The 26,532-nt window shown below is 38.1% G+C and overlaps 1 protein-coding gene across 5 annotated transcripts in view; it reads left to right on the top strand.

Annotated features, from left to right (window-relative positions):
• Positions 1-24,577, top strand: part of NFIA (nuclear factor I A) — a 308,432-nt gene extending 283,855 nt beyond the window's left edge. For all 5 annotated transcript variants that reach the window (XM_034779865.1, XM_034779867.1, XM_034779866.1 and 2 more), the window contains one exon: positions 17,505-24,577. In XM_034779865.1, coding sequence (XP_034635756.1) covers positions 17,505-17,522 — 18 coding nt within the window. In that variant the 3' untranslated portion in view covers positions 17,523-24,577. The remainder of the gene's footprint in view (positions 1-17,504) is intronic.
• Positions 24,578-26,532: the final 1,955 nt, after the last annotated feature.

Raw genomic sequence — 26,532 nt, 5'->3', positions numbered from 1 at the left:
AGGGACTTTGGTAATACAGTGTGTGCTACTCAAACTCTTTCCTCTTGCAAAGTTGCACATTTTTTCAGACACACACACACACACACACATCAAACATACAATCATAAGGTGAGACTCCAGTTATGTCCCTCTTACTGCTTTTATTTGTCTTAGCTGATTTCCTGCCCACCCCCTGCCCCCCAGCCCCCATTGCAGATAACGGTGCATTGGATTAGTCTGCCTGACTGCTGCATCAGGTCCCACATCGATTTATTGACTCTGTCAGAGTGGCTAGTACAGTAATTGTTACAAGAGCAGAATAGAAAGCAAGCACGTGTCCACATTAAAAAAAATGTTTTGTTGTTTCTTTCCTTTTTTTGCCCTATAGATCTTTATGTGTTTACCTAGCAGAGAGCACTTTACTTAAGTTAATCAGCTCCTACATTATTAATTGTGACAGTTAGGGTGCTACATGACTGCAAGCATATTATGGAAAACACTGATCTCACACCAGTGGTGTGGACTTGAGCAAGTTTTCTCTTCCTTCTCTTATTTCATGACTGCTTTAGGGTACTACTAAATCACATTTCCCTGATTGACAATATGCTATCAATATTTTTGATTTGGGAGTCAGGCAGAGAGGAGTACACAAGAGAAGAAAGAAGTGAGGAGATTTCAGAATATTCTAAAACCTTGGCAAGAAGTCACTGTAACTATGTAATGGTAACAATTTATATGCCTAGCCTGATTTCTGTAAAATACATTTTGCTAGTAGTAGTGGTTTAAGATCTGCTGTTTAATAAGTGATTGGGATTTACAAAGAGGGCTAATGGAGGCCTTTAAAGTCTATATACAGAACGTGTGCATATAATGTCATTAAAAAGACACCTACTGATTTTTTACAAGGGGTTTTGGAAATGACTGCCTTTGAAAGACATTTTATGGTAGTTCAGCTTTCACATTTGATACCTATATGTGCTCTATAAATTCCACACAATCTGACAAAACCAAATAGGTGACACGTATGACCTGGATGGAAAAGGTCAGCACTTACATGGCTTTTCCTTTTACTGGAGCATTAACATTTTTGCCATCTGCTATATATATATATATATATATTAGCGACTCCTCACTAAATATTCTACAGTCAAGGATTAGGACCACACTATACAATACAGTAAAGTTCAAAAATTAAAGGCCATGGTCTCTGCCTAGTTCTCAATGGACATGTGTTAACGTCACAAAAACCATCACTACTGCAACTGACATCTTTTGTTAGTGGTCTCAACAGAGAGGCCAAGAACTGAGGTAGACACCTCTACAGGTAGATTCTCTGCCCTTAACAACCAAGGTAGCATTCTACAGGAATGGACCAAAACAATACGTTAGTATATATTTTATAAACATAAGCCAGAGAAGAGGCACCTTGGTAAGGCAGTAAATTTCTCATCCCCCAAATCCCTGTACTTCACTGACAAGAGAGCCAGATTATTCCACGTTAATGTAAAGAGGGTAAAGGAAGAGGAGGAGGCAGTTGCTGGGACCACCAAACGTGTTTTATGCATGTTCTGTGTTCATGTCTGAAAGTGATGCCTGCAAACTTAAAGACATTTTGTAATACACATATTCAGCATGCATTTTTCAAATAGTCATAACTAGGTTAAATCAACTAGTTAAGTCACAACTAGGTGATACTTGGGGTGGACTACTCAAACTTTGTTAGGTTTCAGCTTTCAAACTTCAGCTGGTTTTGATGTAGTCAGTTTAAAAAAAAAGTGTAGTTAATTTGTTTTTGAAATAACAAAAATGCCTTTATTTCACTCTCGCCTAACTCAGAATCAGCTGAAAGGATTTTCCTCAAACTTTCCCCAAAAATTCCCTATTGTGCAGAGAGAACTCTTGGACAGTTTAAAAATTTACCCCCAAAAAGGTGAATTTGGGGAAAAATTCTGATCATGAGAAATAAAGGGGCTATAACCAAAAACATTTTGTAACCTTAACTTTATAATATGTAATATGAATATTATTAATATCCAAATTTCCACAATCCATGTAAAACTATAAATGCAAAATCTTCAGGTATATTCATTTTCATGAACAAGCTCTGACACTGTGTACAAATACCACTGTTTGCACATGCTAATGGATGTGACCAAATGTTTTAAGAGCACACGTTCATTACATATAATAAATGGAAATCACTTCATCCATCAGTGAAATGCAGCCCCTGTATACAAATTTACGTATATTATTCTGTACTTCGATTTAGCTACAACATTGTAATAAGACAGAAGAGAGGAATGTCATACATAAGAGGCAGTGCATAGTTAGGTGCTAATGTATCCAGTTTGTACGCACAATATTTTTTTTGTCTTTATTTGCATGCTAATTTGGCCGATGGTTTTTTAAAATTTATATAAAGCACTTTGTGGTCTTTTGGGTTAAAGGTTGCTGTATAAATCTAAGCTATCGGGCCGTCTTTCCTTCATTGAAGTCAATGGTAGTGGGAGCTGGAATAGATGCATCTGTAGGAGTTAGTTTAGATAACTGCTATACAATATTCCTTGATTTTTTTTTAAAATCTATGATTATATTCTGCTTATGAATGATTGTGTGACGCAGACTGGATAACTTTCGCCTTTCACAGAGAAGTTAAGACAAAGGTTAAAATTCCCATTTTCTTTGCAGGAAAAGACTGAGAGTGCAGCTTTACTGTGAAAAGTGTCTCTGTAAAAATTGCATCATGTGGCTCCATATTTATTATCCCTGAGTGATCCCAGAGAAAATGTATTCAGTTTATAAGTACAGAGATGTTTTATTCTAACTTACCAGACTTGTAAGCTCAACCTGGGGTCTGTAAATCAAGCTACGTTCTTTCTGGTTCCTCCAAAAAAATTAAGCTTCTGCAGACCAAATTTTCTCACTTATACCTCTGCAGCTCCACTACCTTAAAGTTCTGCACTTTGTGCCACCTGTGTCATGCCATTGTCTCCAGTTGGAACTATATTAACAATTGTGTTGATATTGCATGAGCCAGGCTAGGATCCAGTTCATTCTCCCACAGCACTGTTGGCTTTTTCAGAACTGTAAGGTGTAAATGCAGTAAATATTTAAAATAAGGAGCTAAGATTCCAAATACAACTGAGGAGCTTGGTTATTGAGTACAAGGGTGCTACTGTTAAAAAGTGTCTTTTCATTGTAGAGCAGCACATACAGTGATTCATAAAACAGCAAAGCGGAACCTTTGATTTAAAGTTCAGCATTTACAGTGGTAATTTTGTCTGTTTCCTCTGACAGTATTAAGTAAATTGAGATCGTTTAATTAGTTATTACTAAACTTGATAATTAGTATTAATCCATTTCCCCTGCTATATACACAAATATTATGAAACTATGATAATGAATCAGGAAACTCTCATATTTTGACTTTTAATGACTTGAAATCTACCACTAGTTTTATTGGCACATCATAATATGTTTGAGAATCACTTTTCATGGGCCAAAACTCTAACCCCGTTAGTCAGCCATATCTAATACAGTATTTCTTCATTCAGAGACTGGTGATGTACTGAACGTCTTTCATATTCTTTAATAGAAGACTTCCTACTCCTTAGTCCTCAATATAGTTTCTTTTCCTCATCTCAGTCACCAAGATCCTGTATCATTGTGACCTTTGTTGGCCAACGAGAGCTGCATTGGACTTTATTTGGCCATGTCTAGCTGGGCCAGATGGTCTCTGCAGTGTAATATGAGCTGTTCCTTGGTCCATCCTCTAAGGCTGTTTCAGCAGACCCAGGGAGCAAAACACTGATCCCAGGAATTAAACCGAGGTATTGTGCATGGCCTTGAACTTTTCTCAGAGTAGTTGGTTCAGTTTAGCGGGATACAGTTGTCGAGTTCTGGGATGGAATCCAGACCAGTGAGTGGTTGTGTCACTGTCTGCCCTGAAACCCTGGGTGCCTTAAATGCTCTGCTGCTGTGTCTCAGCCTGGACAGCGACCGCCAGCAGATAAGCGTTCATGTCAGACCTCGAGTGCCTGGGAGCCCTACATTACTGGATCAGCAACTTTGACTCCAGCAGCCTTCCTATAGCCCAGTGGCAGCCTTCTGGCTTCCACCAGTCTTGGTTACTACCTGCAGGGTGACTCCAACACACTCCTGTCCCGAAACTCCCCCAAAAGTCTTTCCTGAAGTGTCCATCCCTCTCCTGGACCACTCAGAGAAATAATAAAGTTTGTTTGCGCCGTTAAAGAGACCCAAACACATTACAGCTTATTAACTTAATTGTGATAAGTACACCCTTCCCTGCAAGCATGGCACTGAATTGGTTTATAGTAAAAATAAAACAAATTTATTAACAGTAAGAAATAGGCGAAGTGATGCCAAGTAAAAGAAATAAAAATCAAGATGCTTACAAGCAAATAAAAGTAAAAATATGCACTTAAAAGTCTAAAACTTAATCTAGCAAGATAACAGGCTTTGTTCAAAATGGTTTTTTTTGCCAGTCTTCCTTCTTACTGCCATGTCTGACCTTCCCTCAGTCAGGACCTTCCACAGAAGTAAAAAGTGCTGGGTTCTTTTGTTTTCCTAAGGTGAAAGATCTTTGCCTAAGCAGATTTCTCACCTATATTCAATCCCCAGAGACTTCAGTCCCTCCCTTGGTTGAAGGACCCATCTTTCTCAGCTTGCAAGAGCTCTGTTGCCTTGTGTCTGTTTAGTGATGAACCCCAACGATGGCCTTACTTCAAAAGGCAGGATGACCTTATGCTGTTCTTCCCTCCCTGTGGTCTTCCCAGTCCCCGCCTGATTTCTATGTAACTGGGACTTCTATTGTTTTGGGTCATACCTTGTGTAATTTCATTGGAGACAGGTGGAGAGCTATCTTCCCTCCTGCCTGGGTAAAATCTAATTCTCCCTTTGTTCGGTCACAGTCTGTAAATCACAGCATCAAAGAGTATTCATAATTCCTTATATAATGTCAATACATATATTTCACAATGATCTTAATCACCGGTGTGTCCTAGGCTTTCATAAAATCTCATTTGATACACTTTTATAATACAGTAACATTATAAATTTGAAACTCAAAAAAGAATCCTACAAAAAGTGGAAACTAGGTCAAATTATGAAGGATGAATATAAACAAACCATAAGCATGTAGGGACAAAATTAGAAAGGCCACGGCACAAAATGAGATGAAACTAACTTGAGACATAAAGGGTAACAAGAAAACATTCTACAAATATATTAGAAGCAAAAGGAAGACCAAGGACAGGGTAGGCCCACTGCTCAATGAGGGGGGAAAGACAATAACAGAAAATGTGGGCATGTCAGAAGTGTTAAATGAATTTTTTGTTACAATTTTCACCAAAAAGGTTAGATATCTAACATAGTGAACACCAGTGAAAATGAGGTAGGATCTAAGGCTAAAATTTGGAAAGAACAAGTTAAAAATTACTTAGATAAGTTAGATGTCTTTTAGTTGGCAGGGCCTGATGAAATGCATCCTTGAATACTCAAGGAGCTTACTGAGGAGATATCTGAGCCATTAGTGATTATCTTTGAAAACTCATGGAAGGCAGGAGAGATTCCAGAGGACCGAAAGAGGCCAAATATAGTGCCAATCTATAAAAAAGGAAATAAGGACAACTCGGGGAATTACAAACCAGTCAACTTAACTTTTGTACCTGTAAGATAATGGAGCAAAAATCAAGCAGTGTGAAAACAACTAGAAGATAAGGTGACAAATAATAGTCAACATGGATTTGTCAAGAACAAATCATGTCAAAACAGCCTAATAATTTTCTTTGACAAGGTAACAAGCCTTGTGGATGAGGGGAAGCAGTAGATGGGGTATATCTTGACTTTAGTAAGGCTTTTGATACTATTTTGCATAACCTCATAAAAAAACTAGGTAAATATAGCCCTGATAGAGCTACTATAAGGTAGGTGCATAAATAGTTAGAAAACTGTTCCTCAAGAATAGTTATCAATGGTTCACAGTCAAGCTGGAAGGGCATATCAAGTGGGGTCCTTCAGAGATTGGTTTTGGGGCTGGTTCTGTTCAATATCGTCATCAATGATTTAGATAATGGCATAGAGTGTGCACTTATAAAGTTTGCGGACAATACCAAGCTGGCAGGGGTTGCATGTGCTTTGGAGGATAGGGTTAAAATTCAAAATGATCTGGACTGGAGAAATGGTCTGAAGTAAATAGGATGAAATTCAATAAGACCAAATGCAAAGTACTCCATTTAGGAAGGAACAATCAGTTGCACACATACAAAATGGGAAATGACGGCCTAGGAAGGAGTGCTGTGGTAAGGGATCTGGGGGTTATAATGACTAACAAGCTAAGTATGAGTCAACAGTGTAACACTATTGCAAAAAAAAGCAAACATCATTCTGGGCTGTATTATCAGGAGTGTTGTAAGCAAGACATGAGAAGTAATTCTTCTGCTCTACTTCACACTGATAAGGCTTCAACTGAAGTACTGTGTCCAGTTCTGGGCACCACATTTCAGGACAGATGTGGATAAATTGGAGACAGTCCAGAGTAAAGCAACAAAAATGATTAAAGATCTAGAAAACATGACCTATGAGGAAAGACTGAAAAAATTGGGTTTGTTTAGTCTGGAGAAAACTAAACATTCTTTATTACTATTGACAACGTCACCGTCCTCTCTGTTGCTCAGACCTTTATGGTCATCTTTGTCTCCTCCCTCTCCCTTGCCCAGTACACCCACATCATGTCAAAACCCTGGTGCTTTTCTCTCATTAACATTTCTAATACCCGACCTTTTCTTTCTGTACACACTTCTACAGTGGTTATCTCATGTCTTGATTACTTAACCTCCTTCCCCTGGATGCCCTGATACCCATATTGTCCTTCTGCCAGTCCTTATAAAATGAAACAGCTAAGATTGTCTGACCTGCCTGTCACAGCCACCCCTCTTTGAGTCCATCCACTAGTTTCCCTTTTCCTACTGCATCAAGTTCAAACTTTGTATCCTTATTTTCAAAACCCTTCACAACTCTCTTCTTCCGTATTTATCTGCTTTGTCTCTTATTGTGACGTTCATGCCTCCTTTGCTCTCAGCGATGACTGCTCATTTGTTTGCTTTTCCTACAACCATCTTCGTGTTCTCATCTGTGTTACTCTTACACATGGAGCTCCTTCTTTAAAGTAGTCTGCAAGCCCTCTCCTCCTTCAGATCCCTCCTCATGACCCACATCTGCTGTGATGCCTACAAGAAATCAGTAATTCCTAGATCCAGGGCAAAAAATACCCCAATACTTTTTTAACATTCTGGTTGTGCACATAGCTAGGTGATATAACCAGGAGATTGTAAGCTCCTCAGGGCACATGCCATGTCTTTCTATGTGTTTGTACAGCACCTCGCACAACGAGGCCCTGATCCTGATCAGGGCCGGCTCCAGCGTTTTTGACACCCCAAGCAGCAAAAAAAAAAAAAAGGCTCGATCGGAGCTGCCGCCGCTTCATTCTTTGGCAGCAATTCGGCGGCAGGTCCTTCCCTCCTAGAGGGACTGAGGGACCCACCGCCGAAGAGCCAGACGTGCCGCCCCTCTCCGTTGGCCGCCCCAAGCACCTGCTTACTGCGCTGATGCCTGGAGCCGGCCCTGATCCTGATCAGCGTCTTGGGATGCTACTGCAATATAAAAATATTCTAAAATTATGGAGTCCAATCATCAGACATAAACACCCCCGACCTATCCTCTCATCACATGCACACCACACACACACACCTGGAACATTCAGTCCCAGAGAGGGTTTTCAGAGGGGTTTGAGTTGTGTGCTGGTTTTAATACGGATGCAGGGGGTTTACCCTCCCTTCCAGTTTACACTACACGTTTTTTTTCCCCTCAGATACAGCTCTTGGATTGTTTCTTCCATGACACTCTCTCCCTGTTCTCGAGAAGATTGGCAATAACTAGCCTTTCTCCTAAGTACTGTCAGAGCCAAAAGGCTGAGTCTTTGTAGCAACTTGCAGGCAGACAGAGAGCCAGCCCCCTCAAACACCTCTGTCTCTCCCTCCGCACCCCACCTCCGGACTCTGCACATTCTCCCTGGCTCAGTAATATAATCTCATTCTCCATCATTGCTCCCAGTTGGCACTGAACTGAGGAGTGAGAGTTCCAGAGGCAAATCGTGTGTGTATGTGTGTGTGTGTTTCTAAGCTGCCAAGCCACAAATATAACTTGGGAGGCCCTGACTGGGTTTTTGTGTGTGTGTGTTTTCCTCTAATTGTCTAAAGCAATAAAAGTAAAGAAGTTTAGATAAATCTTGGATTTTAAGGACTTTGTTCCTGTAGTCCTGATATAGGCAAAACTCCTCAGATTTCAATGGGAGCTTTGCATGTCTCAGGACGGCAGGGGCTGGCTTAAATTGAATAAAACTGTGAGTACAGTATAGGGGGCTTGGTAACAAAGAATTTTGCAAAAAAACAACAAGAGCAGGGAGTACAATGAAGAACAGAGAGGGTTACAGTGTGGTGAAAGTACATGCTGGCTGTTATAATACTGGACCTCCAGAATAAATTATGTCCCTTTAAAAAGTAATACTTTAACTGTAGATCTATCTAGAGATAATTAAGAAGATATTGTTCTCCTTCTTTCCCTCCCTCCTTCTCTCTCTCTGCAGCAGTTCTGTGGAAACTTTTAATACTGCAGCTTGAAACTTGGGCCTCTGGGTCTAAAATGCCTGAGAAAGCACTGCAGGCTCTAACTGTAAAACATTCCTTCGGTGGGCCCTGGAAACAGAGCGAGCTAACGCAGGAGAGGTTCAGAGAGATCACATGTAAATGAGGGCTGGCTATAGACTCCTGAGAAGCGTTTTATTTAGTTTAAACCTGAACTTGAACTTGCAAATGTGTTCCCGTAGAACTGGACAGAAAGCATAGCGCTGTATAACAGGAAACCATGTTGCTGCTAGTATGGTACCAGCACTAACGGGTGTGGGGAAGGGGAGAGAGGGGCCAGTGAGAAACAGATTTCTATCCTAAACTTTCCTGCATATTTAATTTTGGATAGACTGCAAAGTGACTTGGAAATATATTCCTGTTGCATCAAATTGGAAGAAAATTACAGAACATCCCTAGTATAATGTGTAAGAGGGTGTTTAGAAATTTTAAGGGGGAAAATCAAAGATATTTTGATTAAGAAGCTGATAAGCTCATAATGGTCTTAAAACCAGGAATTGTTCCTATTGAAATGTTATAAAATCATATCATATTGTTTTTCGTAATCACAATATATATATAGTGCTCCTTTGTGAGTTTGTTCTATATGAATATGGGTAGATCTAAATCTAGATATATCCTTTATAGCAAAAGGGGAAGGAAATAGGTAGTATTTAATTAAATAAATGTTAAACTACTATTCTCCTTTGATAAATTGCAACTGTACCTGTGGTAGAATAAGCCTTGTGGAAATTTATAGATAACTGGTAAAGCTGATAGAATTTAAAAAAACATTTACATTTTAATCCAAAATGTTTTTTTAATTATGTATTCACTTCTTTGCTAAAATTAGTGTTTTGGATTTCTGGTTTTCCTTGCAACAGAAGATACAGAAGTGTAACTCGGGGAGTCCAGGGTTGCTGGCATGTTTAACACAAAGGTGCAGTTGACACCATCTACAGGACCCAGCATGCAGTGTTTCTGTTCAGTTCAAGTGGAGTGTTGTTTACTTGAACTATTATTAATGGACCAAATTATATTAAAGATGAGGGCAGCTGCAGGCCACTTTGTAGAACCTTGCAGGCTATATTTGTCTGCTGGGTCATGCTGTGGTCATCTCTGAGTACAACCAAACCATTTTTAGTCGTCAAATCAGTGTTTTTAATGAAAGTTTGAATTGGATGGATGAAAAAACTGCTTCTTTTTGGCAATAATGCAGGAAATATCCACATAGAGGATCTTTTGGTGCAAGATACTTCAGTGTTTGCTTTAATAACCTTTTTTGTTCTATGACTATATGTAAAGATGACAGGGCAATGCAGTGTGGCCTGGCTAGAATCCCCTTCCATGTGTCTGAGGTTTATCAATGCAGAAACCACCACAGCCTTTGAAAAGTAAACAGCTGGCTTGGCTTTGTGTGCTGTATTTTAGATTAGGGATGTCTGGCAGATTTGAGATGACTTTAGCCTGGACTGTTTGGAATACTACAAAATCATTTTTTATAATGTGTTGAAAGTTTGTTCAAATGTCTTAGCTGCACTGCCGCCACCAGCAAGACTGTTTGTATTCCAATCAGAAAACTTTATGGTAGCAAAAAATATTAGAGAACCCATTGGAAGTCTCTGAAAGATCTCAGCTCGCCTTAATCCCCTTGCTGTACCTCAGATCTCAAGTAATTTTCATACTGTGGGCTCACTTTAATGGATAGAACCTATTTTTCATGAAAAAGCAGGAAGTAAGCTGTCTTTCGTAAAAAGATTTACAAAATGTAATCATTGTTGGAATATTCTCTTTGAACTGCCTTGTCCGCAGGGGTGTCTGGCTCCCACTACCCCCGTTTCTTTAGAACACCCTTACAAGTTCTTCTAGCAGATCAGGTACACTGGTGGTTCAATTCTTTGATGTCTTGAATGAATGAAAGAAAAGCATAATAAAAGAGAGCTGTTGATCAAGCATAAAATACTCTTTAAGCTGACAGAATGGCAGAGTTAACACATTCTAAGCTGCTTTTAGTTTTTTCCTTTTTTCCTTACATTTTCCTGTGCTTTGTGTACAGTGGGGGTTTTTATTTTTTGAAAAGTCTCTGATCTATGTAGTTAGCCGCCCGCTAACAAAAACCAAAATGGGATTGTTTCTTTCTCTCTTTCTCTCTCATTTGCTTGACTACTTTTTTCTTCTTCTCCTTCTTCTTCTTCCTTTTTACCCCCCGTATAAACTGGTTTGCGGTTTAGCCATGGCCCGCTTTCACTGTTTGCCGTGAAGTGTAGAAGACCTACTTTGCCTATTTCAAAGTCAACTTAGTAATAAACAAAAGGGCTCATTCTCTTAACTTTTTAGAAACGAGGTAAAAAATTCAAACCTCTCTCTTTCACAAAATGTTACCAAAATAAAATAAAACAGCCCTTGCCTTGAAAAGCAAACATAAAACTAAAATAAAATACAAATGGATTTATTGTGCGATCACTTTCTTTTAGTTAGAGTCAGGGAATGGGGAAAGTTTTCTTCTCCTAGATCTAATTTAGATCTTAAGTTACCATACATAATTTATACATCATATTCAGAGTGCCTGGTCTGCTGGCTGGATTACATTTCAAACGTTTGCCATTGATAAATTTTACTGTATTATATTCAGACTAAATGTGAATGTTACAGTTCAGTCAACCTTTAATCCTCTGTTCTTCAGGTTCTGAAGGCAGGGGGTCTACAGCTCAGAACATTGCTTTATGCTTAAGAAACATCTGGGGCCAGCTGGGACACCCACTGAAATGTTCAGATGTCTGGAACAACAGCAACAGTTACTGCATTAGTATGTTTGTAAAAGGTTTTGGAGGGGCTAGGGTGACTTTAAGGGGTAAAAGCACTAGTTATTTCCAACCTGAGGTTTGAACCAAGAAGAACTCTTAACTGAAGTAAGTTGAACTCTTAACTGAAGTCCCAAGATAGTAGTGGTATGGACTCCTATGCATTTTTAGTAGTCAGCAGCCAGAAGTCCATATTACAAAATTATTGCACATAATTCAATACAGTTTGCCACAATTGGCATTCTCACAAAAGTTATTGGATACAGAGCTACTGTACACCTCGCCTAGAGACTTATGCCCCTCCAGGGAGGATTTTTATCTTTTTGAGGCTGTGCAAACATGCTCATACTGGCGGGTGGCCTATACTGTACTTAGACTTTGGACAACCAGAAGATTCACTCTGTTTTATTTCCCTTTGGGGATGACCAACTTGCTGTTTCTGTCCCTTTCGGTATTTTGTTTTGGAAAATTTAATCACTGAATAATTAATCCCAGCACTAAGAAAAATAACTGCCATGGACCTCAGAATGACCTCAGAATGTCTTTAATATTCACCTGTCAGTTTAGACACAGTGGGTCTCCTCATGCCTGGTGAAACCCTATTGAAACCAGTGGGCCAAATCCAGGCCTGGTGAAAAGCAGGTGCATCCCCATTAACTTCAATAGAGTTTCAGCGGCTTACGTGGAATGTTGTTCACCTTTGAAGTTTCATAGAACGTCTGATTTTGGCCCTGTTCGTTTGAAATGTCCTCCTGCAAATGAGCGTGTTACTGGAAGCTTTAAGTCAATGCCAGAAAATCACTAGAACTAGTGCACTGTGATGAATTTTCACAACTGTTTAACCAGGGCCACCCAGAGGATTCAGGAGGCCTGGGGCAAAGCAATTTTGGGGGCCCCTTACATAAAAAAAAGTTGCAATGTTATAGAATACTGTATTCTCATGGGGGCCCCTGTGGGGCCTGGGGCAAATTGCCCCACTTCCCCCCCCCCCCCTAGCGGCCCTGCCGTTTAACATTTTTGGCTAAGATTCAGTACTGCTACCCAAACAGCTTCCCCATTTGGGGGACAAGTTATATGGCTATTGTTTTCATTTAGGCTAGACTTTTTTCCCCTCACACATTCCCACCAGCAGAGCTCTTCCAGTGGTAGCAACAGCAGGAATGACATCACGTTAGTTAAAATATTGATGCTCGCTTACACCAACACTCAACGGTCGCTACCACCAGTGGAGCAGCACCAGTGGGAATTTTTAAAAATGGGTCTAGTGTGGACAAAGCCTTAGACGTAAATGGATTATGCGAAGAAAAATCTCCTGTGTGTGGAGTTAGTGAGAGATTTAAATGTGTGAATGTCCTCAAATAACCTACATAGCCTAGAGAAGTAAGCCAACTGTCACACCCAGTTCTGGATTCCACATTAACCACCTCCTTCCGCAGTGTTAAACTTTGCCCTCAAGGACTTTTGTTTAACTTTTTAATTTGAAAAACAGATACTGCTGCTTTACAACCTCCACTTTTTGCTTTAAGTGAACGGCCTCATTGTTATTTCAGGAAATGTTCAGGTAGAAGTAATTCTAACAAGTTTTTGTTTGTTTTGTTTTGTTTTAAAACATGCAGAAAATGCTTATGATTATGTTTCAGGGCCAAGATAAAATAAATCACACAGGAAGGCTGTTTTGGGGAGATTTTAATAAACGTTGGGCCTGATTCTGTATTTCTGACCCAGGCAAAAGTGTTAGTGAAATCGGTGAAGGGCTGTCTGCTTTTCTTTTGTAAATGTGCCAGTTTCCAGTGTGTGTTTCCTAGTTGTTCTTTCCAGTACAAAGGACACAAGTGCCAAACGTTGCTTAAGGTTTTGTGTCTGTGCCTGTGCTATCTTCAGAATAGCATAAAAAACAAATAGACTGGCACTATGAAAGAAACATAATTGCTATTTCAGTTTTCCTGTTTAGGATTCAGTCAAGTAGATATTGTTTATGGTTCATAAAACCTTACTAGTGTGAGGATTCTAAGATACTGGCAGTGTAAAGCTTCAACTTTCATGGTGCTGTAAATTAGGGGGGGAAAGTGTGATAATACTCCTCCGAGAACAGTAAAATAGAGCTCCGCAATGGTTAAATGGAATTTTATACGCACATTCGGTGTGGAACTGTTTTGCATTACATGAGTTGAATACCTTAGAGATGACACACATCTGCAGGCACTTTATTAAATCCTTAGTCAGCACTTTTCAACCTGATGAGATTACTTCTTCATTTGACTGGAGAAAGGAAAGCTAAGATCTTGTACTGGACTGCAGAATTCTTTTTGATGTTTCACCTTGAACACTAGAATAGGACAGTGAGATACTCTGTAGGTCAATACAGAACTGTAGTAATACTGTTGACTATATAGCGGTAATTTTACTTAGCTAGGACCTTTTGGTCCAGTGGATTCATTTAACTCTAAACTCCCCACTGCAGTACGGTTTAAAAAGAAAATATGGATCAAAGCTAAACGTTTGCTTTTCTGGTAAAATGCACAAAGATAACTTCATCCTGCATTGGGTTGTGATAGTGCATGCAATTTAAATGGAGATGTAAAATTAAGAAAAGAAATACTTTTGTTCCCCAACTGGATGCAGTAGGTTAGATTGCAGGACATGAAAGAAGGATAAAATGTAGGTGGTAGCCAGAAAGCATAGTCAAGCTTAAATTATGTTGGGGAGCAATAGCAAAAAATATCATACGTATAGATTTGGGTTTGCTTGTTTCACTACGCCATTTAATCATTCAAAGAACTCTGCAAATCACAGATCTCAGAGCTGAATATTTTGTTATGTGCTTCATACACATTTTTCATTTTATATGTTGAGGTCTGCTCCTCCTTTGCAGTGGAAGTTTCCTAGGTGAGTCAAAAGGATAATCAAACTCTTCAAATATAATCCAAGAAGATTTAAACTCATATGTAAGGTCTGGGGGACATGGGTTCTTAATATTAAAAAATTGTCTAGGAAAAACAGGATAATTAGGAATGTGTATTTCTGCTGTAAAATATAAATCAAAATGGTATCTTGAGAGCAATGCGGGATCTGATGAGAAAATGCACTGTTTCAATCTTGCTATTCTGCTGTCTCAGCATATAAAATATTTCATCAAAGAATGGTTGCAAAACTACCCAGTGCCGTGCAGATGTTTGTCATTTGAATTTCTTACTCTTAAAATCAGCTTTTATGCGAAGGTCATTTGGATAACGACGTCACTGGACACAAGTTTACAAAAATATGTTTCAGTTCAATTCTGAAAGGGTTAATTAAGTTTTCCGTTGGTATTAAGATTGAACTGTGTCTGCAGGAGTCATATTGACACCCCAGTGCATGGTAACTCTACTCCTTTATTGACATGTTGCTAGTCAGGAGCACAATAGCACTCTGTGTCTGCAAATCGTTGGTAAAATCATCTCAAGAAAAAAAAAAAAGTTTGAAAGCCTAACGCTAGACAAAGGCACAAGAGCTGCACTGCGCAGCTAAAAACTCCAGAGTCAGCAACTTCTATTGATTAAAAACTAACCTTTAAAGTAACTCTCAGAGTGTGTGGTTAGCATTTAAATTTAAACATGTCATGAGTTGATTTGTGTTACAGAATACCAACTCCGAAGGAGTTACATTCACATCAGATTTTTTTTTCTAATTCCCTTAAGCAGCTAAAGTATTTCATGAAATGTCAATAGGGCAGTGGAGAAAAAAAAAAGGTGTTTTGGGGGGGGGGGGGAAGCCAAACTGAGTCTTGTAGTTCCTTTTCCCATGCAAATATTCAGCCCCAAAAGAAAAGTGTGGGGAGTGAAACTCAATAATTAGACCTTTGTCTAACTTTCCCAAGTGCCAGAGAAAGACAGATTAATTAAATATACAACAGTGTTAGTTTTTGGAGTGGGGGTCTCTCTTGCTGTGTAGGTCATAAATTAGGCAGAATAAATACTTCAATGTGTTTGCAGTGGGCCTGCTACGTCAGAGCCACTGGAAGGTTGGTGGGAGGAGAGCAGAGTGTTTCTTGCTAATGATAGTCACGTCTGGGTCTGTCTGGTTGCTCCTAGCAACCAGACATGATGTAACACCAGGATGAACTTGAACTTGGGGGACTTGAAAAGGGAACAATAGACCAGAGCAATCAATAAAGCCTATTTCAGTGAAGGATTACAGAGCTGCTCTGGGGTAACCTTGTCTGCAAGGCACACACTGAATAGTAAGATGTGTGAAGAAACTTTTTTGCTTTTTAAGAGGAGTGCAGAAGCACTGCAGAATATTTTAGTAATGCAGTGAGTAGCAGGGAGAAATGTGGTATAGAAAAGTGCACCCCCTGCTGTCCAAAATATGCACTAAGAATCATTAAAAGAAATACTGCATTTAACTGCACTGAAGGAAGATTAGGAGTTTCAAACTGGTTTCCTTACACTTCAGTAATTAAAACTCCAGACCACTTTAGCATCCCAATAATCCAAATCCAATCTATTAAAAATGAGATGTCCAAAGACTAGGAAGGTCTAATCATGATGCCAGTTTAGCAGAGGTCTGGACATATTGCACAATTACTACTTTTTTGAATTAGTGGAAGGTGTTGATGTGTATTTGCCAGAGCGATTTGCCTTCCTGAGTTCTTTAAAGCAAGCGGTTAACAATAACGCACGCACAGGAAGTGTATTTTTTAAAAATCTGCTTTTTAAATAAGTCTGCTTGTGAGGCCAGTAAATCTTACTCCAATGTATATAACTATCATTTAGCTGTTTATCCAGGTGATCAGGCAAACCATGATGGTAGCCAACTGGACCTCTGCAGTAAAAGGATTTTTACCTATTTGAATGACCAAGTCTGAATTTTAACCCTTTTGCTCCCGGCTATACACTTTCACAAAGCTCATCCTTGTCCATTCAGACCATTCTGAAAGCTATAACATCTGTATTATGATTGTAAAACATACACGTAAAGTTCAGAATACCTTGAAAATTGTGATCGTTATGATACCATCCGGGGACCAATTCTTGCTTGCCTTTCTGTGCGCGTAACCCTATCAAAATCAATGGGACTGTTTAATCAATAAGGAGAGCAGGATTTGGCACTGCTGTTAAAATAAAATAATGAGCAGTGGCTACATAAACCCTGGAAGAATTTTTTTCTGTTTATAAGCTTTGCGTATGGAAACTATTTCATTTAATTACAGCCTGTTTGAGTACGAACACAAAATTTGCATGCAATAGTTGAAATAGATATGGGGATGGTATGTCTGTGCTCAGAAAGGGGAATGAAGGAAGAGTTAGCTAATGAAGTGAATTGGGAACTGGATTCCTGACAACATTTCTCATATCATATTTTTTATTTTATCAGCTTCTGTAGAGCCTACCACCATGGCAAGAACATATAATCTTGAAGTCCAGCATGGATCTTGCCTTAGGGGCCTCTATAAATATTAATACATAATATTGTGGTGGATGTACTATAAATCACATGACATGCTGAAAAGAAATGGAGGAAATAGTTGGTAAAACTTGTCATCAGTATGTATGTGTTCAACTATGCACCTAATATGATATGACAGGAGCTTATATAAAATGAGTTTCAGCAACAAGTCTCTCATACCTGAGCCTTTCTCATTATACTCTTTTACCTTAAACTATAGTTACTGCTTGTTATTTTAATTCCCTAGAGAGCAGTACATCATAGTCAAATTCAAATCCACATTCAGTTTAGAATCCCAGGATCTGATACTGATCTTACTCGTATCTGTTTTACACTGGTGTGAATCCATCAGCCCTGTTCTGATCTCACTTATACCCATTTACCCCAGTGAAAATAACGCTACATTGACTTGAGCGTAGCTACTCTTGACTAACACTAGTGTAAATGAGTGGTAACGAATCTGTGCAAATAGCTCAGTGTGTCAAGTCCTCAAACTCTTTCCCTCTGTTTTGAATTCGAAGATTGCAGTGCTATTTGCAGCTCCTTCCAAAACATCTATAATTACAATCAGCTGAAAGGTTTTCTCTCTGTTTTGCAGTCCTGGTACCTGGGATAAAAGTCACAGCTTCCCGTCTCCCACCGGACAGACCACCTGACTCCTTCCCAACTCTGTAACATGGAAGCAGCAGCAACACAGTGCAGTTACTTCACGTCAGTGGAAGGAGAGATGAACAGATATCGACAGCAAACAACTAGTACATGGAAATGGCAAATGTTATGGTCAATGGCAAAGGCCATAACTTTTTTGAGATTTTTGTTTAGACACCTTCGGGACAGTTGTGATTTCTCATATGGTGCTGGAAATGGTTGGGCTTTGTAATTTTTGAAGTGTTTCATTGGTAGTGTAAGTATTAGGTGACACTGGGTAGAACTAGCCTCTGCTGCTGCTTACTGACTCGCTGTTGTAACACACTTTCCATATGGAGCCTAACTGTTTTACAGCATTTTCATTGATTTTTTTTTTCCCATGCAGGTGTGAGACTTCTTGAGAAATCATGAAACACACTTAAACTGTAACTTTTGTAGTAGCTGAATTCTGCAATATATAAACGTACAGGACAGACATAGGGCATGTTTTTCTGTAACAGATCGGGAAAAAATGCAGTTTTTTGTTTTGTTGTTTTTTTTTTTTTTTTTACAGTCAGATACAGTTAGATACATAACATGAAAAAAATGAGCATTGTCAACAGGTTTTTTTCCACTCAAGTTGCAGAGTGATTTAAAACAAACTACTACTATTCACTAAAAAAAGAAAAAAAAGAAAAAAAAGAAAAAAGTTTGAAATGCTGCACTTACATAACATTTTTTCAACAATTTTCAACAATTACACAAAAATTCATGCAGAAATGGGGAAGTTGGTCTGTTTTGACAGAAACTGACAGGAATCAAAACAATCGAATTTTGAATTGAGTAAAGTGCAATTTCATTGGATAGCTAAATATCTTTGTAAGATAGAGATTGTTGAAAATTCTATTTTTGTTTTCCAAGTCCTTCCACCCCAGGACTCTAAAGTATTGGGGTAAAAAACAGCCTTGCAAGAAAAAGGGGAGCTATTTTTGCTTTTTATGTTTTTTATTGTTAAACTTGTATCCCTTTAAAACTGAAGGAAAATTAAAAAAAAAATCTAATGGTGCTTTTACCACAATATGTTAACTACATTAAATGCTAATTAATCATTTTCTGTTATCAAAGCACATAACTAAAATTAAATCATAATATCTGTTAATTTTATAAGCTAAAAGTCACTATAATGGATTATGCCAATTCTGACAAATTTTACGTCTTTCCGGCAATATAGGGTTTATCAGTTCTCAGACACCTTGGGAATCATATAGAACGGTCCAGAAATTAAAACACCTTTGTGTCCCTGAACTGGTACTTTTTCTGGACTACAAAGAAAACAATACAGAAACGAATGCTGATGTGACAACTTACGCCAGTTCAAAGCAAGGGCACTTGCTGAAAAAAAAAAAAAGTTTGGACCCCAAACGTCCTGTATCTTATGTACAAAAAAAAAAGAAAAAAAAAGAAAAAAAAAAGAGTGCAAGTGATTTTTCCTATCAGACAGCGGAGCATCCCTTTGCTTCACATGTGACTTTAAGAAGGTTTCCTATACTATACATATATATACGTTCTGGTTGGCAAGTCCAGCTAATCAGAGAAAGTCTCTGCATGTTCTAGTGTTAGTAACTAATTTTTATATAGTTAATGTAGGGTAAAGTAGAGTGCATTAAGACACAATATTGTAATCCCTATTCCAGGCACTTGCCTTTAAACTATGTTTGTACGGCCCTTCAGAAGGGTTTCTACTACTGTCCTATACAATCAAGTAACTGAAATTCTTGGGAAGACACTTTGCTCCTCATCTTTTCCCTGAAACAATGTTTTTTTTTTCTTAATTTGCACGAAACAAAAAAAAAACAAAAACAAAAAATTCCATATCAATGTGCCTTGCCCTGGATAGCGATTATTTGTGGAATTGTTGCACATGTTCCTATATTGAAAGGGGTTTTTCCCTAGTCAAGCATTTGGAGACACTTTTTGTAAATGTGACTTTTATGTCAGCCATTGTCAGTTTCAACATCTAGAATTAAATAGAATGTTAGTTGTTCCGCAGATAGGAGTAGTGTTTATTGTCCTGTATGGTCAGTGGCAGTGCTATTCTGAGATCTGTAGATGCTAGATTATCAGTATTTTTGGATGTTGCTGCATTTTACATTTTATTTGGAGTCTTCCTTTTGTTTTGTTTTTCCCAGATATATGAAAATATGCAATACCTGCTTATATCATGTAGAAAAGCTTAGCAATTATTAATTTTTCTTTTAATTTTTTTTTATTTGACCAAAGTTGGTGCTGCACTTGACGCAGTGTGTTTTAGGTGTTTGTCTTTGTACTTATGTGATTTTGAATGCACATGCAGGAAGGGCTCTTCTTAGAGAAGCAGTCAAACTGTGAAGCACTAAGCTGAACCCTGCTTCAAGCAATTTTTGTTTTACAATTGTTCCTTTCACAAGCAAGCCTTAAAAAAAAAAAAAAAAAAAAACTTCCTTTTTCTTCAGATCCCACACCCATTTTTATTAGCAGACTGCAATCAAGCCACATTCAACAAAAGTATATAATGCCCATTTTTATATGCACGTTTTTAAACTTCCAAGTTCTGAAAATTGTTTACTGGTTATTCTCTATTTAAGGAAAAAAATAAAATGTTTTGGATTTTCATATGTGTCTGATAAGTGGTTGAGTAGTCATTTTGCTCTGTTGTATTGTGTGATTGTTAGTATATGGTATCACATCCTCTAGCCAGCATCCTTTGCCTTCCCTATAGCACTTAGCTGGGCATTACTTTATTAAGACATATGTGCACTAAAAAAAAATAATAATAAAATTAAAAAAATAGCAGCTTTCAGTGCTTCACAGTGAAGGGAAAAAAGCCTAGACAAACATTTTGTCAGAACCTTGCTATAAGCCAAGGTATTACCAGTAAATTGGTTGTATATACAATAAAATTGCACCCTTTTTTAAACAAAACAAACTTAAGCAATAGTTTGGGCAGTTAGTTGTTTTTAGTGAGCATGTTGTAGTCATGGCTGCAAAGAGAGAGAATTAAACTGCCCACTCAGAAGATATGTAATTTGTATGTTGTATAGTTTTATTGATTACACTGATTTATTCTACCCTATTTTATAATGCAGGACTTTTGTAATGTTGTTTAAATGAGGACAAATTTCTGTCAAATTAGCTTAGTGGAATTTCTGATTGTTCGTTATAAAGGCAGCGTTCATAGAATTGCTTTTTTTTCCCTTTGGGAACTGGATTTAAGTTAAAAACTTTCCTGTTTCCGTTTTGTATGTATTTAAATACAGTTATTTTTCTTCTCTCAATGGTATAGCATATTCCTATGCTTGAGAAGTATAGGCTACTGAAGAACCATTGTAAATGGACAGTACAGGTATGCTGTATTTTTGAAGGTATTTTGTCGCATTAAGTTTGATGACGCTAAAGTTAGGGAATTCTGATCAGAATTGCAGAAGAAAATGTTTTAAAGGCTTTAAAACATTAGGTAGGCGGTCAAGGGTGTTAATCAACAGTGGTTGTAAAGTATTAAACACACTAAATTAAATTTCTGTTCACCTTATTACCATGCAGAAAACACAGCAGTTCAGTTCTGTTCAGGTATGGAGAACAAACAGTTTTTTATTCCTCAAAGTAAAGCAAAGACTGGAGTTCTGAGCAAGACAGCTGCTCGGGGTGTGCAGCCTACAATAAAGAAAACATGCAAGATTCAGGCGGACAGTGTTGGTCCCTAATTCAGAATCCGATTACATTTCCTTCCCCTTTTAAATTGTTTTATTAGTTTGTTAAAAAATAATGCAAACAACTTTTATTCCCTCTCCATCCCGTCTTTGGAAATTTTGTCAGACACAAATACGGACCCATACTCAACTCCTTCCTCCCCCACTCCATCCCCAAATTTAAAGATTTAAAAATTGCTTCTCATGAATTTACTCCACCAGTTCATTCCTCTCTTTTTGAACTAGGGCACTTGCTTTTGTTGTGCTGCGCACCCCAGCAATGCCATTCTTTATTCCTCGTCCTTTATCATAAAACGTACGGGCTAAAGTTAGGCAGCCATGGAATACTTTGTCTCCGCTCTTTATTCCCCCCTCATCCCTCCTCTCTTGAGGTTGAAGGGTAAAGGAAACACAAACTTTCCTCAACTCCACAGTATTCAGTCAGCCCACAGGAATATGCAAAATCCCTCTAACTTTGTTTTTCTTTCACTATTTCTTTTTGTTCCATATATTTTGCAGCTTTGTAGTAACAGTGTTATAAAATATTTACTGTACAAAAAAATACAAAAAAACCCAGATACATAGCCTAAAACAGTTTTTTTTTTCCTTGTGGTGATTTCTTTTTTAAAGAATGTCAGTTAATATTGTACTTTGCATTGTGTCTCTGGAAATATCTTTTTTTTTTTTTTTTTAGAAGGCCTCCATCGAACAAAATTAAAAACACAACCGGCATGATAATGTAAGGAGAGCTTCAATGGCACCTAAAAACTAAACAAACAAATCTCATGAGATCTGTTGGAGGAAAGTCTCATGAAGTGAACGCTGCCTGCTAGGCAGGATTTTCATCAAATCAGTCTTGCAATGCCAATTTTGTCTTGAAGTCAATGCATGTATTACTGTTTGACAGTAAACCCGGCTATGCCATCAGCAAGTCCAAGGCTGTGCAATAGTCTAATTAGTATCGAGTACATTTTCCTTTTATTTTTTCCAATAAAAAAGCAGTGGGATGAAAATTGCTTTGATATATAGCAGGTAACATTGAAGCTATTCCATAGCACTTAACTGTAGTGAATACTGTGTCACCAATTCTGAAATCAATTTAATGTTTAATGCAAATCCATTACATGGTGCTATTACAGGCTGGCAAAATGATTTACAAAAATGTGACAACTTGGGCTCAATTCACTCTGCTTTCCAACAATGTAAATGCATAGCAGTGTTTATCTGCATGAAAACTATGCACTAATCTATCTGAAAAAAAAAAAAAGAATATATCAACTTTGGTATCTACTTTCCGTTTACTTAAATCCTTGCCTTTTTGGTCATTGTTATAATGCCAGCTTTAGGACAGAAAGAATTATAAGAAAACCAGCATAATACCTGATATATTAAAATGTAGTGCCTGTGAAATCTGTATTATATTGCTCTTCTGAAGTAAGATTTTTCTACACCGGTAGCCTTCGCTGTCTGTCAGAACCTTCTGATATAGGTGATGTAAAATAACCGTACAATATTAATGCATGCTATTCCATAATGCTTAGTGAGCTGTATGAATATTACTCAAAGTTATGTTAGTCTTTTTTTCTGACTTGGTTCTTGTCAGATAGGTTTAAAGATATTTCACTGAGAACGCAAATTCTGTCTTTTCTTGATTTGGGGTGTTTTCAGTATTTTGGAGGTATACATTTACTTAAATTCAGTATTACTTGTGTTGGGTTTTTTTTCTTTTTCCTAGAGGGCAGGCATGGGTATTGAGACCAGAAATCCGTGCCTGGTAAGATGTTTGTCTCAAAAGCTACCATAAGAATTCCAAGAGAACATATGTATAAAGTTTAAATTTAAAGGATAGTTCTCAAACCCATAACTGAGACTTAGCTGATGTTGAAAGCACTTTCTTAATGGGCAGTGTTTAACCAGGTACCCATGCTTGACCCTTTTTCACATCAGACCTCCTCATATAAAAGGAAAAATCCTTAAAAAAAAAAAGAGAGAGAGAGAAAGAAAAGAAAAAAAAAGAAAAATCTTATGTGGCTATTTAGTTTCAATATTTTTCCTTCAAACAAAACTCTGTACAAACTTTCGGCCCAATTCATAAAAGACCATTTGCTATTAACACGGGATTTTGGTGTACTTTTCTCATCCAAATCTAAGAACACTTTCTTTCCAAGTATATGCTTCAGCAAGACCCTCTTCCCTGTACATAAGCACCCACCTGCCTTTTATGCCCCCTGAGGGCTACATACCCCATAACAGGGTGCAGAATCAATCAGAAAAAGGGGCCACGGCAGGGGACAGACTGTCATATCCAGCACCTGAAATACACAAGAATTTTAAAAGGAAAGGGGAATGTAGAGGAGGGGACAGCCCTATACTGCACTCTGGCCATTATGTGCGATGTTCCTCGATTACAAATGGAATTAGTCTGTTCCATAGCAAAATATGCTAGGTGTGCTACCTCTGATTTCCACAGAGACCATTCATAAAGGAAAACACTCACATACAATGGAAACTTTTGTACTTTTTACAACGGATTTTAAGGAAGACTGTTTTCCACTTAGTCTATACTTTTGCTAGTGAGTGAACAAAACAATGTTCTTTACTCAAATCTCCCCTCTCCTCCTCCTTTCTACAAATTAGCCATTTTTTTTTAGAAAGAAGAAAGGCAAATAAGGTGAATGGTTCACTTTAGAGTTATATGGTAGGTGGACAATTTCTCAGCTCTAAACTCTCATCCTTTACCACTGTTTTGTTACTTCCGTAGAAATGCAGAGAAAATAGTGATTACTGATACCATACAGGGAAGGTTTACCAAATTGCTGTGGACATACAATCAATGGGAAATCCCCATTCTGCACCTGTATTGGGTTTCTTCCCACAGTTAAGCATTCGCCTAGCTCCTCTGACCCTTGTCCACTCAAGTTCCTCATTGTAATTTTCAGTTTGCTGGACAAAACACTTCTAATGGATGTGTGAAAGATCTTCTGGAAAATCACTTAGTACCCGTGTTAATACCACGTTGTCTTCATGGTTTTGAGTTGAGCCCCTTGTACCTCTCGTATACTTGTATTGACTCTCATAGTTACCATTTTAGTTTTACTGTGTTCTGTGAAAAAGAATTGTAATTGGTTGAGAATCACTGTGGGCATCCATTCTTATTCAACTAAATCTCTGCAGGTTTTTTGAGCTGGTGTGGATTAGTTTAACTCTTGTATTCAACCATTAGTGCTACCACCTTCTCACATTACAATACAATTACTGGAAGCAAGTACTGCATTTCCTATGCAACAAAAAAAGGAAAATAAAAAATTGCTAATGCTAACAAATGGTGTTGTTATTTACTTTGTGCTGTGCCCGTGTGCATTTATGGGGCCACGGTAATTATTGCCTGTTGAAACATGACTTTAATATCAAGGTATGTAACAGATCTCTTTGGGCCAGCTTCATACCTTTTATCTGCTTCGACTTCATTAGCTAGTCCCCAGTCGTGGACTTTCAGTTGAATTGACTCGTGAATAAATATGTAACAAACTATATTTTCTCAGTTCTGTGGGTGTCCTGTTTACAAACATTATGGGTCACTCTTCAATGAACATTTGAAGGTTACAGCATTCAAAATAAATATATAGCCAGCCTACAAAAAAGAGGGGATACTTCTTGCTGACATGAACAGAGAACATGCATTAATTTTGAAAACATTAGGGCACATCTTAAGGTCACCCTTAAGTACACTGATATGCAACTTAAGGTCACTAAGTACCAACTTGCACTCTGGTCCTTAGCATTTGAATTAAATTTTTAGTGCTTTGCTAAATACAGATATTTTATGCAGGTATCTGGAGTTACACTATAAATGAGATACCCATGAATGTAAAGCTTATGTGAAGATAGATCAGAGAGACTGTTTTTCATAATTATAAGTGTTCTACCATATATGACACAGTTTTTAAAAAAATGTAACAATCTTTTTAATTTACCATTGACAAAAGTAACTGTTTGCAGTTGAGTAGCAGGTACTTTCTCATACACTTCTGGGTAAAAGTTTGTGCTGAGTATCCCACTAGATTAGACCTGTTGTACATCTCTTATGTTTGGCATCGTAATAATAGGAGATACATGCTACTTCTGAAATACACTGCACCTTTCTAAGCCAACACAGACATACAGGTGTAATGTGAATTCTTCTATATGGTTTTGAGGGAAATAATTTTTTTTCTAATAAATGTTTTTCTACACACACAAAGCTCTTGTACTTTTTTCTTAAATATATATAAAAGGTCTATATTTTAATATATACAGAAACATGAAAGTCTTTGGCTATTATTTGTAGCTGGAGTAGGTTTGATGTAACCGTTCCTTAGTACCCTCGTCTTGTATCCATTTCATGTGCGGCAACACTGGGCCAAATTCTGCTCTTGATTACATCCAGTCAAAATCTGGAGCTACTTCACTGATTTACTGCAATAAGAAAAGACCCACCAGCTCACCTAGGATTCAGCCAAAGTCAATGGATTTATTCCAGGTTTACTTCATGGTAATTGAGGGTATGTCTACACAGCAACTACAAATTCATGGCTGGCCCATGCCAGCAGACTTGGGCTCGCAGGGCTCGGGCTGTGGGGGCTGTTTCACTGCTGTCCGTACTTCTGGGCTGGGGCTGGAGCCCAAGTACTGGGACCTTCCCACCCTGTAGGGTCCTAGAGTCCGGGCTCCAGCCCAAACCCAAAAGTCTACACAGCAGTGATACAGCTCCCACAGCTCAAGCCCTGTGAACCCAAGTTAGTACAAGCCAGATGAGGGTTTTTGTTTGCTGTGTAGACATACCCTATAAGCAGACTTGGGCCCTTTAGATTTGATTTTTCTTTCACATCAGTATAAGACAAGAGTAGTTACACTGAAGTCATTCAAATTAAATGAGAATTAAACCAATGTGCAAGAGGAGAATCAGGCCCATTCCACCTTTAGTTAAGGCCATGTGTTATTTTGCATATAAACTATCGTTTAAAATACTTGAACAAATTTTTGTCTCCAACTCACACCCACCTTCAAGTTTGTTCAATTTTTGCACATAGCTGAGTAATACTTGCATAGAATTAACTTCTTACATCCCATTTTCCTCCTGAATGACCATGTAACCAATCTATCTTTTTTTTTTTTTAATTCGAAAAAAATCCATCACATAGACTTACCTTTCAGTCTAAAAAAATGGATGGCGAGTGAGAACTTGACAAATACACCAAAAAGATCCAAACTGGGCAAATTCTCCTCTTCCACTAA

This window comes from Trachemys scripta, chromosome 8 (genome assembly GCF_013100865.1).
Source record: "Trachemys scripta elegans isolate TJP31775 chromosome 8, CAS_Tse_1.0, whole genome shotgun sequence".
NCBI classification, from domain to species: Eukaryota; Metazoa; Chordata; order Testudines; family Emydidae; genus Trachemys; species Trachemys scripta.
The sequence above is the reverse complement of the archived record's forward strand: the minus strand, read 5'-3'. Positions and strand labels throughout refer to the sequence as shown.